At 34.4% G+C, this 15567-nt stretch overlaps 1 protein-coding gene across 13 annotated transcripts in view; it reads right to left on the bottom strand.

Moving 5' to 3' along the window:
* The window catches only part of cmn (calymmin), a 43812-nt gene extending 30638 nt beyond the window's left edge, over window positions 1-13174 (bottom strand). For 4 of the 13 annotated variants that reach the window (XM_049464806.1, XM_049464801.1, XM_049464799.1 and 1 more), the window contains exons 1-21: window positions 13036-13174; window positions 7915-7971; window positions 7772-7816; window positions 7538-7609; window positions 7369-7401; window positions 7236-7274; window positions 7106-7156; window positions 6693-6749; window positions 6446-6496; window positions 5764-5811; window positions 5091-5138; window positions 4938-4976; window positions 4685-4735; window positions 3338-3388; window positions 3064-3111; window positions 2922-2963; window positions 2414-2458; window positions 1648-1692; window positions 1510-1566; window positions 422-466; window positions 254-310 (exon numbers count right to left, since the gene is read on the bottom strand). In XM_049464806.1, coding sequence (XP_049320763.1) covers window positions 254-310; window positions 422-466; window positions 1510-1566; window positions 1648-1692; window positions 2414-2458; window positions 2922-2963; window positions 3064-3111; window positions 3338-3388; window positions 4685-4735; window positions 4938-4976; window positions 5091-5138; window positions 5764-5811; window positions 6446-6496; window positions 6693-6749; window positions 7106-7156; window positions 7236-7274; window positions 7369-7401; window positions 7538-7609; window positions 7772-7816; window positions 7915-7971; window positions 13036-13108 — 1054 coding nt within the window. In that variant the 5' untranslated portion in view covers window positions 13109-13174. The remainder of the gene's footprint in view (window positions 1-253; window positions 311-421; window positions 467-1509; window positions 1567-1647; window positions 1693-2413; window positions 2459-2921; window positions 2964-3063; window positions 3112-3337; window positions 3389-4684; window positions 4736-4937; window positions 4977-5090; window positions 5139-5763; window positions 5812-6445; window positions 6497-6692; window positions 6750-7105; window positions 7157-7235; window positions 7275-7368; window positions 7402-7537; window positions 7610-7771; window positions 7817-7914; window positions 7972-13035) is intronic. The other 9 variants (XM_049464792.1, XM_049464796.1, XM_049464803.1 and 6 more) reach the window with 4 other exon arrangements.
* Window positions 13175-15567: the final 2393 nt, after the last annotated feature.

The following is a 15567-nucleotide window of genomic DNA, read 5'->3' as shown; positions in this document are numbered from 1 at the left end:
AAAAATGCCATATAATTAATTTTTATTAACTGGTATGGCTAACAATACTAATAAGGGTCAAGAAGTGGGACATATTTTGCTTGGATTCACCATAAAACACCAGTAGACTCTTAATTTTGCTGAAGGACAGATCATTAGAACCTTGATTGCCACCACTAACTTATATAAACCTCTGTACAAGGGGGTGTATAAATCTGCAGTAAGGTAATTCTCCAGGTGGAGAGATGAACAGTAGTATAAAGCAGTAGTTTACCGTTAGGCTTGGATCCTTGTCCATTGTTTGCTCCAGCTCCAGCAACAGCACCATAACCTGGAAAGAAAATATCAGATAAATGTACTCTTCTATCAACATAATGCTCATTTATTTGATCTACTGAGCTAAACAAACAATGACCATGACCAACAGAGACAGAGGGTTTACCTGGTTTAGGTCCTTTAGCGCCTCCACTGGGATATGTTCCATATCCTGTAAGAAACAGCAGGGAGACAACACACTAGGTGTTACAGGTAGGTAGATAGATCTTCAGGTGGAGAATTGTAATAAATTCAATTGAAATACAAAAAATGTGAATGCAAAAAATAATTAAATATATACACTTGGAATCAGGCACTTAAAGGTAAAAAAAAAAGAATATTTTCTGTAAAAACGGATCAAATAATCAGGGAGTATCATCAGATATTATGAAAACTTGTTAAGTTTAAGCGTTGATAGGTTCAGCCAGTATGTTCTTATTTGATATTTATGGTATGTCCCTGTAATCTGTATGGGTATAAGCCTCTGAATCTGCCATTTCCCTGCTACCATTTCCACACCCCAGGTTGCCAATTAAAGAACACAATAGCAGACCAATGTTGCAGCCATGGAAGCTAGCAAGTAGAAAATAAACATTACCATCTGAAATGTTCATTGAGGAAAAAATTTTGACTAAACATTGGCAGTGAGTGAGATGGAGACAGCTTAGAAGCTAAGCTGGCTATTTTCTCCTAAACTTCGGCTAAGGTTAGCTAACCATAACTAGGTAATGTATTACAACCACTAGTGTAGTAGGGATGGGCATTTTAATTAATTTCGAGGAAGATAGCAAAGGTGATCTGGACCATGCTGTTTAATGTCATCATGCTACAACATGCTAACGTGAACTGGTATTATATCGGTTGCAATGGAGAAGCAGATGGTCTCAGCTGGTTACTACTTCAGCAGGGACCAGAGCACAGAAATATACGTCAGAAACTAAAAGTTACTCTCTATATTGAGTAGTAACTTCATGTGTGTATGTAGTAGTGGGGTTTTGCTGATCAGCTTACAGAGTATAACTCTATAAATCTGGCAACTCGTGTGATCTTTACATCTGGAGAGGATGAGCAGGGCTCTTTCCAGTGTTTAGAAATTGGACTTTGTAGTAATTTTACGCACTCACTCTCATTCAGTACTCACTGTTTAATTAAGGTACAAAACTTTTTTTTATGTACAATCAAATCACAATGCTGATTTTCATTACAGTAGTTTACCGTTAGGCTTGGCTCCTTGTCCATTGTTTGCTCCAGCTCCAGCAACAGCACCATAACCTGGAAAGGAATAATTGCATTTATACTCATTCATCAGGTTTGCTGTCTTTTACAAAACAATAATCATGACTGCAAGCTTACCTGGTTTAGGTCCCTTAGTGCCTCCACTAGGATAGGCTCCATATCCTGTAAGAGACACCAAATTAGGTTTAAGGTTGGGTAAGATCTCCAGGTAAAAAGGTGGAGGTCGGTATACAATTCAATTCAATTCAATTTTATTTATATAGCGCTTTTTACAACAAAGGTTGTCACAAAGCCGCTTTACAGGAAAAACAGGTCCACGCCTCTTATGAGCAGCACCACAGAGATGCCAATTTTATGGTGACACAGTGGCAAGGAAAAACTCCCTTTAAGAGGAAGAAACCTTGGAAGGAACCAAGACTCAGTCCGAGGAACCCATCCTACTCGGGTTGACCCGCTCAGTACAAACAAACAACAAACAACAAACAAATAACAGAACAAAACAGTACAGAGAATTAATGTGAACTATGGCTAATATAACAGGTACTAATTTATGAATATAAGAATGTGATGGGCACAAACTATAGAGCTATGGCTAATACAGAAACAGATACTGAGTGTGTTAATGGTAATCAGTGCAGGGCTGCAGAGCCGGAGAGCCGGTATACAACAATAAAATGCAAAATAATTCTAGTCTTTATTCTAGTCAAGCCCTTTAGGTGTAATGCTGAACTGATTACAGTGGCTTGTCCACTGAGAGCTCCAGTTCCAGCAGCAGCACCGTAACCTGGGATGAAAATAACAGGCTCGTTCTTACAGGTGCTCACAGGTTAACGGACCTATACACATAATGATCCTGACTGCAAGACAGAAAGACAGAGTTTACCTGGTTTGGGTCCTTTAGCGCCCCCGTTGGGGTACGCTCCATATCCTGTTAGAGACAGCAGAGAGACACCACGTTAGATGTTTTATCTGGACTGCAAATGCTTAAGATGCAGAGCGGAACTAAATACTGCCTTTTTTCTTAACTAGACCACTACAATCACAGAGACTCCAAAGTGAAAACACCCAGCTCCCCCAACAGCCCACTGACATGCCTGTTATGTTACATACATATGACTAAATGATCAAATATTTCCATTATTACTGGACTTACAGCCAAACAAAGTGAGCAGTTTCATGCTCATTCATTTGTCTGTTGTGTTATCTTCTTTTTTATCAAGCACCTTCTCAGTCCATGTTTTACCTTTTTGGATATTACTAATCTAAAATGTTTTATGTTGGTGGAGGCTGGCATGTCCATGAATTGTCCTGGTATTTCCTGTGGCAGTTTCTTATCCCTATGGCTAGTTTATCCCTATTAATATGTATTAAGTAAATATAGATATATTTACCATTGGGTCTGGCTCCATAACTGGGGGACACACCACCGTAACCTGCCACAATAATCCAATCAAACAGAAGGAATGAGAATTAAAACAATGTTTACCCTAAACCTCTTTCCAATAGACCATACAATAGATGGAATGCAGTTACCTGCTTTAGGTCCCTTAAAGTTTCCTCCATTAGGATAGCCACCATATCCTGATAACACATATATTTTCAGATTAGTAAATATATACATACAAGCCTGGGGCACAATGCTAAGATCACTAAGATAAAAAAGTACGAATGTTTTAATGCTAATCATCTGGCATACCCTAAGAAACTGTAATAAACTGTAACCCACTACCATGGCAGGAATAATCATGGATTAACATTTTCAGTTTTTTTTCAGTGGACAAAGCAAATATTACGTAAAAAAATATACCTGCAGGTTTAGCCCCCTGGCTATTTGGAGAACCAGCCCCTGCACCATAACCTGAAGAGAACACATTTATTTACAGTTATTTATATTATATTAAAACTACACTGCAAAAAATCAATTGGCAAAAACTAGACAAATACATGCAAATTAAGACAAATATATTAAGCAAAAAAAATCTGCCAAGGAGGTAAAAAAATGTTCTTAGTAAGATTTCTTACAAAAAGCAATGGCAAAGTCTCAGAATGAGTGCTCATGCAAATCACTGCATAGCTCTGCTCTCTCTTTGAGTCTGAGAAACTGGAATCTGCAAGATGGTGAGCTGTCGCTTAGTAATTATCTTAGTGAACTAATGCCAGGTTGACACTACACGGTTTTAGATTTTAGTTTTTTAGTCAAAAACTCAAATCGGGGATCTCTTGGCGCTCACGTAGTCATGTAGTGTGAACTACTGTAAGATGCTCGCTGAGCCGTCGCCGAGTGAGTGCTGACAAGTTGCAGATGCCCGGCAAATATTTGCCATGCTAAATATCTGAGCCAGTCGGCGACTAAGAGTCAGGAGCAGCGGCTATCTACAGACAATGGGATCACATATTAAGAGAGAGCCACCTTCTGCCATCTTCTGCCTGAACAGAGCCGTTTATGGAGAGTCTGACCACTTTCTCTTTCCCTGTTAAAACCTTACAAAATTCTGTGATGCTGAAACATTATACATATATTTTAGTACAAAACTGATCAGACATTTATTAATAAGATTTTGCTCACTTGCTTCATAGGAACCTATTCATTTTGGACATTTTCTCCTCTTAAGAGATTCTCTGGCATGGCATTGCTAGTTCTCATGTTTCGTTTAGGTCTGTGTTCTCTAGATAAAATGTGTTTCTGAAGAGCAGCCAGGTGAGTCTGAGATTTCCCACAGAGAAAAATTGTGTAATTTGTGACCAGGTGTCATTGATCAGTCATAGTAGTGTGAAGGACTGACGATTACAGCACAACCAGTCATGTAGTGTGAACAGCACATTGACTGATGATTCAAAAAGTTGTGTAATATGAATATGGCTAGTGAAACTATTATAGTTATTATAGATAATTTATTGGTTATCTTGTGGTATTCTTTATTTGTGGAGTGGAAGCTTACTCTTATTGCAGCCAGCAGACAGAACAATGATCTGTACTAGGAAACAGCCGAGCATACACTCACTAACCATCTCCTGATTACCCCCAACTAAACTGCCTCAGCGCCCCCTAATGGGTATAGTGCAGAGCAAAAGCCAACTAAATATTTGCACTTTTAGTTGGCAGCCATTTTCATATATGTCTAAAAAGTGGCATTAATTATCAAAGCAGGATTACCTTTGGTTTTGGCTCCTTGCCCACTCTGAAGTGCAGAACCAGCACCAAAACCTACAATATATATTCATAGAGCAAGTCATTTATGATCTTAATTAGTAAATAAAAGGTAAAAGGAAATAGTAAATAAAAAAATAATAAATGCTAAAAAGTGAATATGAGACACCTGTCTTAGTTAAACACTTTCATTTGTGTTAAAATAAAAATTATACTAAACTAAACTTTAAACTAAATGTTTAACAGAAATGTGAGTTACCAGGCTTAGCAGCTTTAGCTCCATTTGAATATCCTCCACCTGTAAAATGAAATAATACGCCAAGACTTGTATCAGTTAAAAAATAAAACAATTATCTTAAAGTCTCTATTTAATTCTCACTTTAAAAATAGTGTAAACTGTAATCAGGCGTACCCAGTCCAGCTCCAGCTTGTGCATAGGCACCCGGACCTTGTCTGGAACCTTAAAACACAAATTACATGGATATATATGTGTTGTATATAGTTGTGTTGTACATAAATGTCAAAAATGTTGAATTTTTAATTACACTTTACTGGTGATGAATAAGTACGTTTCAAGAAATATTAAATATGACAAACAGAACATTAACCATTACATTTGTTTTAAAACAACATCCAGGATAAAGTTCTAATAAAATAAATTTTAGAATGAAGCTAAATGAAGTAACGATAAAATGTTAGTATGGAATAAAGGCCTAAACATGTTTATATCAATATCAATATTAATGTCAAGAGTAAAGTTTGAAATAATTAATATACAAAAAAAAATTATAAAATTTATATCCAGAATGAAAAAATCATAATGAATTATTATTAATTAATTAATATTTGAAAAGTTTTATACAATTAATGTACAGAATGTCTTATATTTAAACATGAAAGAAATCACTTAAAAAAAAGGAATTGCATATATTATTTATCATTTAGATATTTATCTCTTAATGCCCTAACTTAATTGAATTTTAAAAGAATTTGAATAAAATATCAAATTATTTCCAAAGCTGCTATACCAATTATCTTATATTAATATAGGATTTTGAACATTATTGAGTGTTTAATAAACTTACCACCGAAGGATTGACCTTTGTAACCTTGTCCATTGCCATTCCCAAAACCTACAAACAGAAATCAATCTAATCTTATTTCATTGTGTAATTAGACTAACTTACAGTCACATTTACTCAGATCACAGGGTGCTGGTTTCCTAGTAGTTCCAAATATTTGCATTAGTACAGAAGGAGGAAGAGCTTTTTCTCTTATAAACAACTCTGAATAACCCTCCCAACACAGTCTCAATCTTTACATCTAGACTAAAAACTTATTTGTTTAGTTTAACTTTCAGTAATTAATGTTTCCCCTTAGATAAAAGCTGCAGATCCAGAGGTTCATGGGTATAGGGAATTGTGGGTATACTAATTATGTCTCATTGTGTTGACAGTGAAGTGGGTGGATGTCAGTGCTTCACTAGTAATATTGCATATTGTCTGTTCTCCATAAATCCAGTCAAAATGAATTCCTGAATTGACTGCTCACCTGTCTGTCCTGACACTGATGGCAGTTTTTGGGAGTCAGGCTTTGAGCTCTGAGGAAGTGTGTCCTTGTCTCTGTCTCTCGCTGGGAGTTTTGTGTTTTTTGTGTTAAATGTTTTGTCTGATTCTCTGTCCTGCTACCAGAATTCTATAAAGCTGCTTTGCAACAGCAACAGTAGTAAAAATAGCTATATAAATAAATGTGATTAGATTTACTGACCTCCTCTGTGTTTAGCAGCCTGCTGGGGCACCATGCCAATTCCAATTCCACCTAAAACACAGTTGAAAAAAATATAATAAACAAGGGCTACAGAATGGCATGCATGTGTAACTATTTTGATATGTTGTGGTCAGTGTTTGAAACACAACCAGTTCTGGTTTCTGCTGTTTTTTAAGGATATCTCCACTGCCAATATGTGAAGTTCAGACAGAGAGGTCTATATGTATAATATAAATTACACACATACCATAAGCGGGCTGTCCTACTCCATATCCTGGCTGACTTGGCTTGGATCCAAAGCCACCTGTAATATAGAGGGAAATATAAGGAAGATCCAGCTCATCTCCTGCATACAGTGCTACCAATCAATCAGTACTTATTGATTCAAGGCTCAAACCTTTACAGAACAGCTGTAGTTATATTGAGAATAAATTAAACACAAGTGGACTCTATACTAAACCCTCAGTAATTCTGTAATTCTGAAAGAATTACTTGCTAATTTATGTTGCTCTGTCACATTAAATTCCAATTCCAAGTTTGTGCATCTAACATAAAAAATTGGAAAAGCTAAAGGGTGTGCACTTTTCAAGTTACTGCATGATTCATTATACGAATACAAGAAAACATGTATTGGTTTTGCTGATTAAACATTTTATTTACCATTAGGTTTGGCAGCCTGTCCGTTCGATGCTCCAAGTGCAGCACCATAACCTGTTAAGATCAGGTTAGTCAGATCAGTGAAAATACCAGTGAAAATGTTTCTTTATTAAATTAGGTTAAACAGAATTACCTCCATTTCCTTTGACGGCAGCTGGAGGAGCACGTGCACCTTAACAGAAAACACAGTGAATTTATAAATATAATATCACAAAGTAACAGTATATAGCAGTAATAATAGTAAAATAATCGTTATAAATCTATACCATTGATGTTTCCATTGGGTGGTGGTCCATAACCTGTAAGTAAAATATTCACAGACATCAATAATATTATGTTATAAAGTAGTTTTTAATTGTATATACAAAAATTGTTATTGTATAATTTGCACCCTGGTTAATGATAAAAGTCTACAGACAGAAAACAGATATGTACCATTGGGTTTTGCTCCATTTCTGAGGGCAGCAGATGCAGCACCGTATCCTTTCAGAAGCATTTTGTCAGAACCTAAAAGAGACCATTTGTGTTTTAAATATATATTTTATAATTTATTTGGAAATAAATAACTTTACAATTGATGTTAGTATTTTATAAAGTATATAACATTAGCTTGCAGGAAATACAACAATAGATATTTTTTAAGAACAACAGCAACAATATAGACCTTACCATTGGGCTTACCACCAGGTCCACTGGGTTGTGCAGCACCGTAACCTTATAAATATTAAAGACAAGTAAATTAAACTGAAATGCTCAAAATGTCATGTAAATAAATCATTTGATAAATTCTTTTTTTGTTATTTTTGTCTCACCTTGTCCTTTGAAGTTTGGTGGGTAAGCATTAGCAGCCTGTGGACCAAGACCAAAACCTACAAAAAAAAAGCATGCAGTTAATGAACCATGTTTACAGTGATGCTTTATTCGTTTCATTTTTATGGTTTATGTCATCCAGCAATCCATTATTAAACATTATTATATTATTTAAATAGTACAGTCCAGAAAACGAATTGTATCTGTGTTATATTTTAGAAACTGTGTATTATCTTATCTGGATATAGATTCAATTATAATCATTATGGATGTTGTACAAGAAATTCATGTAGTAGATTGTAAGTATTTTAACTTTCATATGTTAGTTTAATCTTGAATTCTTTTTCTCTTAAAAACTGTTCCGGATAAAACATATTTTAAAAACATTCTAGAAAATAATATGATTAGGAAATTATGGATGTTTATTTGTTACAAATCTACTATGGATATTTTAGTATTCCATCATTCTAAATATTACATTGATAACTTTAATTTAAAATCAATCCGCAGATTTGTAGTCATGATGATACGATGATACTGTGATTCTGTGATACTCGATATCAAGACAATTCTCTACAATACTTCATGGTATTTTTTAATGAAGAGGATAAAATACTCCTATTTAATCAAATATCAGGAATTTTGAATTTATTGGTGTCAGTTTCACCCCATTTTTACAACCAATATTCTTGACTGTAGGCTTACCCTATTCATTTGATTATAGTGCCACCACATGGAGAAATTAAGCAGTAACTTCAGTAAGGATAATTGGGGGGCGGGTCTTAGGGAGTGAAGAGAACTCCTAGTGTAATACTAGTCAGCATAGGCATCTGTTAGCTTATGTAGTTTACAGAGCTGAGGATCTGGAGCTTTACACAGAGTAGTGGTGTGACGAGACACTGATATCACAAGACGAGACGAGACACGATACTGGGTTCACAAGAACGAGACGAGACTTTAAAATAAAATTTTAAAGAAAACGTTAAAATGAAAAAATGGCTTGAAAACTAGAGTTTTATTTGACAAAATAATATAACGCAAACTTAACAGACTGGTTTCTTTCACACATTGATTCTATAAGTAATAGAAATAAGAATAATATGTATAAAAATTAAACTTTTCTAGGTCTTATATAGTGCAAACCATAAGTGTAAACTACAACCAAGCCTATGATTTGTGTTTTTTTTTCTCCTAAATCTCTTGTAATTTAACTATGCATAACCATAACCAGTCATATTAAGACTATGCTTGAAGTGAAACAGAGACAGAACATGTTTTAAAATAAAGTACAGAGCTAAGGGATTAGTACAGCTGCCTATGAAACAGTCACGTGTACAGTATTTACTAGGGCTGTGAATCTTTGGGACAGTAAGAGCACTGTCACGCGGAGCTTTTTACCTGTACTGTGGAGTTTTTTAACTGTATCGCGGAGCTTTTTACTCACAAGATCTCGTCACACCCCTACTACCCAGTGATGCCACATCTGTGGCGGCTGTTTAGCACCATTTTAAAAACGTTCCAGTAAGGTTAGCCTGTACGTAGAAATGTTCCAGGACTGTTCTGACAAACACATGAAGGAATAATGGTTTGCATCACAACATTATTAGAAAGTTCTCACATAACTATCCCAACTTGACAAATATTCACATGAAAACTACGATTAAAAATTAAGATTACGCTAGTATTTACTGTAACTATTGATTAACTCTTATTTTTAAACATTTTTATAATTATAATAAGTAAAAATGTAGTGAAATAAAAATCTAATTTGGCGAAAAAATAAAATGCCAATGGATACAGATACAGCTTTTTAGTACTTATGTACAGTAGTACTACTTCTACTTCCTTACTATACATCTCTGTTTAAAGAAACACTTTATCGGTGTAGAGTTAGCACTGCTAGTTGTGTGATTAGCTAGTTATGTTTAAATTTGCCACAATAACTTGTAATACTAATATGTTATACCCTCGCTGACAAAGGGAAACCTTCTCAATACTTTTCTATGTTTAATCTAAAAGGCAGCTGCCCTACTAGGAAAAAAAAACATACACCCGCAAACCAGACCAGCAGATTATACTCTTAAATGAAGAATTCATGCTGGTCTAAAATGTCAGCCCAAGCATCTTATGATTAACGGTAAATGTATTTAATGTCAATGATTAATGTTCAATACCAGTGTAAATCAGAAAAAAACTTGGAATAACATTTTTTTGGGGGGTTTTGAAAAGGAAAGTAGTCAAAAGTATTCTGATGACCTTATATTATAAAAGTAATCATTGAGAGTACATTTCAATTACATTTTTGAACAGGTAATCAGTAATCTGTAAAACCAGATTACATGTTTAAATTACCCCTCCCAAACCTGTCTATGAAAATCTGGAAATGTTCATAGAACATCTGCATACTGAACTTCTGTCTACACTATCTTAAAGATCAAAACTCTTTAGAATAGAAATAGAAATAGAATAAATAGTCTGAAATGTACAGAAACCTAATGAAGAGAAGTGCAGTGAATAGGATTAGCATAACCCAGTTTTAGTTGTGGCAACTGTGTAAATTCATTAGCATGCTTTTCCAAAAAACAATAAAATCTTTTCTAAATAAACAATAATTCTTAATATTTTATTAGTGATTCCAAACTCATTAAACAGTTGAATATGATTCTTTAGGTGCTAAACAGAGAACCTCATAGATATTTTAGTAGCATTTTACAGTAAAGAAGCTAGTGAGTCTCAAACCTTGCTGAAAAGGATATAATTGTACACAATACGAGCTGTTTAGGCTACTGCTGAATTGACATTGGCTGCCCAGGATGGGTTTTGTTTAATGGAAGTTCCCATATACTGTTTAATTGGTCACAATAAAAAGCTGGAATTGCTGAGCAGTAGTGCACTTCTGCCAAAATTCACAACATTTTTAGTGTAAAAAACAGAAGAGATTCGTTGACACAGCAGAGGGAAGACCCATCAATGGAGTGACTGTGTACAAGTAATAAAACTCCATTCTTACAGCTGAACGTGGAATTTAGATGGGCACTGCCACCAAAGTCTGCCGGCCTTTGATTTGGCACAAGAAGCCCTTAGCAAAGAGAGAAATGGAAGAAGCTCTTGTTTCACGAACTGCCACGAAAACTTGGAAGTCGAGGCAATGTCCTAAGTTGTCAGACAGCGGGGCATATCAGACTGATCAACCTTTTCAATCCGGTCTAATCTAAAGCTCAGGCTCTTACCCAACGAGTGAACCCAGAGTGATGGGTATTTATTCATAACCCATGGCTTAGATTATGACTGATTTAATTTATGTCCAGTATTCAGCTTCTAAATGAAAAAGCACCAGCGCTTGGGCTGCACTGGTCTATATCCAAGAAACCACTGCATTGTTAATCCCCAATTTGTCTGTTTGAAGTAAAACTAGATATTTCCAAACATTACTCAACTACTGAGTAGTTTGGTGGCCACATATATATTTAATTCAATTACTAATAACTGACTTAATCGTTTGCCATTACCCCTTCTTTTCTAATGGCCTCTACTAGCACAATCTATTTGTATAATTGTTGTGAACTTTAGGAAAACTTTTTAGGAAAACTTTTAGATCAAGTATAGTGACTAACTGCCTGGCCTCTATGTTGTAGGCGGTAAGAACAAGTAAATTTTTCTTAGCGGTTAACTCTGTTTTGGCTGTGACTCATTGTGCAAAGCAACTGGTATAACAAAAAACATCAGTTAAATTAGCTAATAATAACCAAATGTTTTTAAGTCTACTAAGGTTTCTAAAATTAGTTAATTCAACTTATGTAGACTTGTAGACAGTGTGTTACAATAAAAAATCGTACTACTTCCGCTTAACACTTCAATTAAAAGCTACCAACAGACTAATATATTTAATATGCAGGAGTATTTAGAAAGAGACAAACAGTGTGCAGAACAAATTTGCTAGTTATATCAAAATAACGTAAGTTAAAATAACACTATGTGTGTTTAATTTTGCCACTCAGTGTGCATTTATTTATGATTTATAATTAACACTTGCAAATGCACTGTGTAGACTGATGCTTCAATAAAATATATATATATATATATATATATATTATACTATTATAGAGTTTTTTTGTAATTACTTTAAAATCTAACCACATCAGCGTAATATCAAATCAATTAAGGAACTATTTCCTAATACATTTGTTTGAACATTCAAAACATAATCATCCCTGAAAATGCAGTCTTTATGTATGCTGGACAAGTGTTAACACTTTACACTAATTAACACATTAATTAACAATATTTATGACAAAATTTCTCAGCTAATTATTAATTAAAACTGAGTAAAACATTACGAAACCATTTAACAATATTTATTATACTCTGTCCATTATGTGTTCATTTGTAGGAGTATAACGCTTTTTTTTATTGACTGGATATCTGCAATTAAGTCTGATAAAGTTGTTATTCTTTGTTTTTACAACTGTGTCCCAGAAAAGTACCCTCTTTTGTCTTTTAGGTCCCATTAGCCGATTTTATTCCCAGCCTGAAGCAGTGAGGAGAGTTCTCAGGAGGTAACAGAACAGTTAAGATTGTGTAGTGTGGAACTGTTCTATAACAGAATATGTAAAAATACAAGTTTCCTCCAGACTTTTGTTTGTTTTGTACCACCACTATGACCATGTAACCAGTGGGACAGATCCTCATCTTCCTTTAGTTCTAAAACAGGAGGCTCATGCTAACCGACATATTCTACAGAAAAATATAGCAAATTCCCTCACTATATAGCTGAACAGGGTTTTAAAGGAACCAGCAGATAGGTAGATCAGGCAGACTGGATCAAAAAATATTACACACACTATAAATGTAATATTTAAAAGGACACTATGAAACGTGATCATAAATTTCACGATTAGTATGCTAACTAAAAATACTAAAAACAGATTTTAATTAATAGGATATCTTATCTAAACTGCATGCCTCTATTGTCCATAGGAACCTAAAGATCAGTAGCAGCCGAAACACAGCATTCAAGTAAATTTCTACTGGCTACTAAGATCCAATGCATGCTCAATAAAATATAATCAGTTATAAACAGATCATCAATAAAAGTCAGTTGTCCTTGATTCTCTGGAACTTACCTGTTCCCCCTTGGAGTGTCAGTCTGGCCATCCAGAGCACCAGCACTGTCCTGAGGAGCGTCCGTCCCTGCATGGTGGACACCGAGGGTCAGACTAAGTTCCAGCTGCTGTGGAAGTGGACGCACGCTGACTGTACTGCACCTTTTTAAAGCCTCGCTGCTGCCCACAGCACCTCCTCTTTAGAAGCTTATACACACACACACACACACACATTTTAAATAAACAGTAATACACAGAGGTGTACATAATCCAACAAGGACTACACATACTGCATAAAAAATCTAACTGAATTCATTTTCAGAATGAATTACTAATAAAATAAATACTCTAATCAAGTATAAATAATATATTATTATAAAATAATCAATTATTTTAAATGTTTTAATAATCTGATGAGAAATACCCTAATATAACCCTAATAAAAGGCACAGCATGAATGATTTTGTAGCATAAAACATTTGTATATATATATATATATATAAAACCCTATACCAATATGTTTTATTTTAATAATTAATATGCAGATTTACATATTATATTGACCATACTTGTCCTGAACCTGTCCACACACACACACACACACACACACACACACACAAACAGTGAAAAACCTGTAAACTGCATTTCTACTCAACTTTAGACTGAAAAATGTGATCACACTGACATACTCCACTGTCCATTTCATACAGTAGGTCACAAAGTGAAATAAATATAAATATCCTTTCATGGAACAACAACGAACATATAATATTTTGATATAATGTAAAGTAGTCAGTGTTCAGCTTGTATAACAATATAAATTTGCTGTGTCCTCAAAATAATTCAGTAAAACCATGTCTAAACCACTGCAACAAAAGTGAGTACACCCCTAAGTGAATTGTGTCCAATTAGCCATTTTTTTCTTTCCAGTATTATATGACATTTTTAAGATCTCAGATGTGAATGGGGAGCATGGTTTTTAGATTTGGTGTTTTGGGTATAATTCTCTCATACTGGCCGTTTGATATTTAGATTGCAAAATACACCTTTATGCAGATGACACAATCTTATATTGCTCAGCTGATTCTATACATGCTGCAGTAATAAAACTACAGAACTCTTTTAATGCTCTACAGATTGCGCTGTTTGTCACAAACTAGTTTTAAATGCTAAGAAAACTAAGTTAATGCTGTTTTCCAGATCTCTTAATAGTGATGTTAATTGTGTAAATTTTACTACCCTGGCAGGATCCACCATTGAAAGAGTTACAGAATATAAATATCTTGGCATATGGCTGGATGAGAAACTCACTTTTAAACCTCACATTAATAAACTAGTCAGTAAATGCAGACAGAAGCTGGGTTATTTATATAGAAATAAAGCTTGTTTCCCCATGCACGCTAGGAAAACAATTGTTGAGGCAACCCTTTTATCTGTTCTAGACTATGGTGATGTCATTTATAAATATGCCTCCGCCAGTTCCCTCAAATTATTGGATCCAGTATATCACTCTGCTCTAAGGTTCGTCACTGGCGACCCTTATAGAACTCATCACTGTGATCTGTACAGAAAAGTTGGTTGGCCTCCATTAGCTGCACGAAGGGAAATGCACTGGTTAATTTTAATTTATAAAACACTCTCCGGTCATATGCCAGAATACATCACTTCATTGATAAATTTTATTAACTGTAATTATCAGACTCGCTCCAGTGGTTGGATCAGCTGCCAGGTACCGAGAGTTTTTACTGAACTGGGAAAATCTGCTTTTAGCTACAGTGCTCCGGCGAGCTGGAACTCACTACAGGAAACACTAAAACTCAGCTCACTGGTGTCACTCAATCATTTTAAACATTTTTTAAACTGTTTTACTCAATCTTAATTATTTATTTTACTTCATGTTTTAGTTCTCTTTTTTTTTTTTATATATATATATATATATTTATATTCCTTTTATTTATTTTATATAATTTATTTATTTATATATTTATTTATTTTTATTTATTTTATTATTTTTGTTTTTGTATTTACTTTCTTATAATTATTTTATTTTAATATTTTATTTTTTTAATTATGTTTTATCAGTAATACTGTTATTATATATTTTTAATTTTTTTATTTTTTTTATTTTATTCTTATTACTAAATAGTTTTATTTTTTAGTTTCAGTTTTATTCTTCTGTTTCATAAATATTAAATATTTGCTTTTAATTTTGTTTTTTCAATCACTATTGTATTTGCTCGGCTACATTGAAAATGAGGGTCACCCTCAATGTACTTCCGAGTTTAAAATAAAGGTTGATTGATTGATTGATTGATTGATTGATTGATTGATTGATAACACTGCACTTTATGGGAAGAAGAGAAACATAATTGCTGCTCTCCAACAAAATTGCTAACATTATAAAACTGAGCTACAGCACGATGACCAAGGTCATACAGCAGTTTTCCAGGGATTCCGCTCAGAAGTTTAAAGAGTCCATGTGTTCAGCGTAATCTCCAGAGGTTGGCTTTAAAAATTAGATGCATGGGTGCTGCCAGCATTGCTGCAGAGGTT

Source organism: Astyanax mexicanus, chromosome 15 (genome assembly GCF_023375975.1).
Source record: "Astyanax mexicanus isolate ESR-SI-001 chromosome 15, AstMex3_surface, whole genome shotgun sequence".
Lineage (NCBI taxonomy): Eukaryota > Metazoa > Chordata > Actinopteri > Characiformes > Acestrorhamphidae > Astyanax > Astyanax mexicanus.
This window is presented reverse-complemented; position numbering and strand designations above follow the sequence as displayed.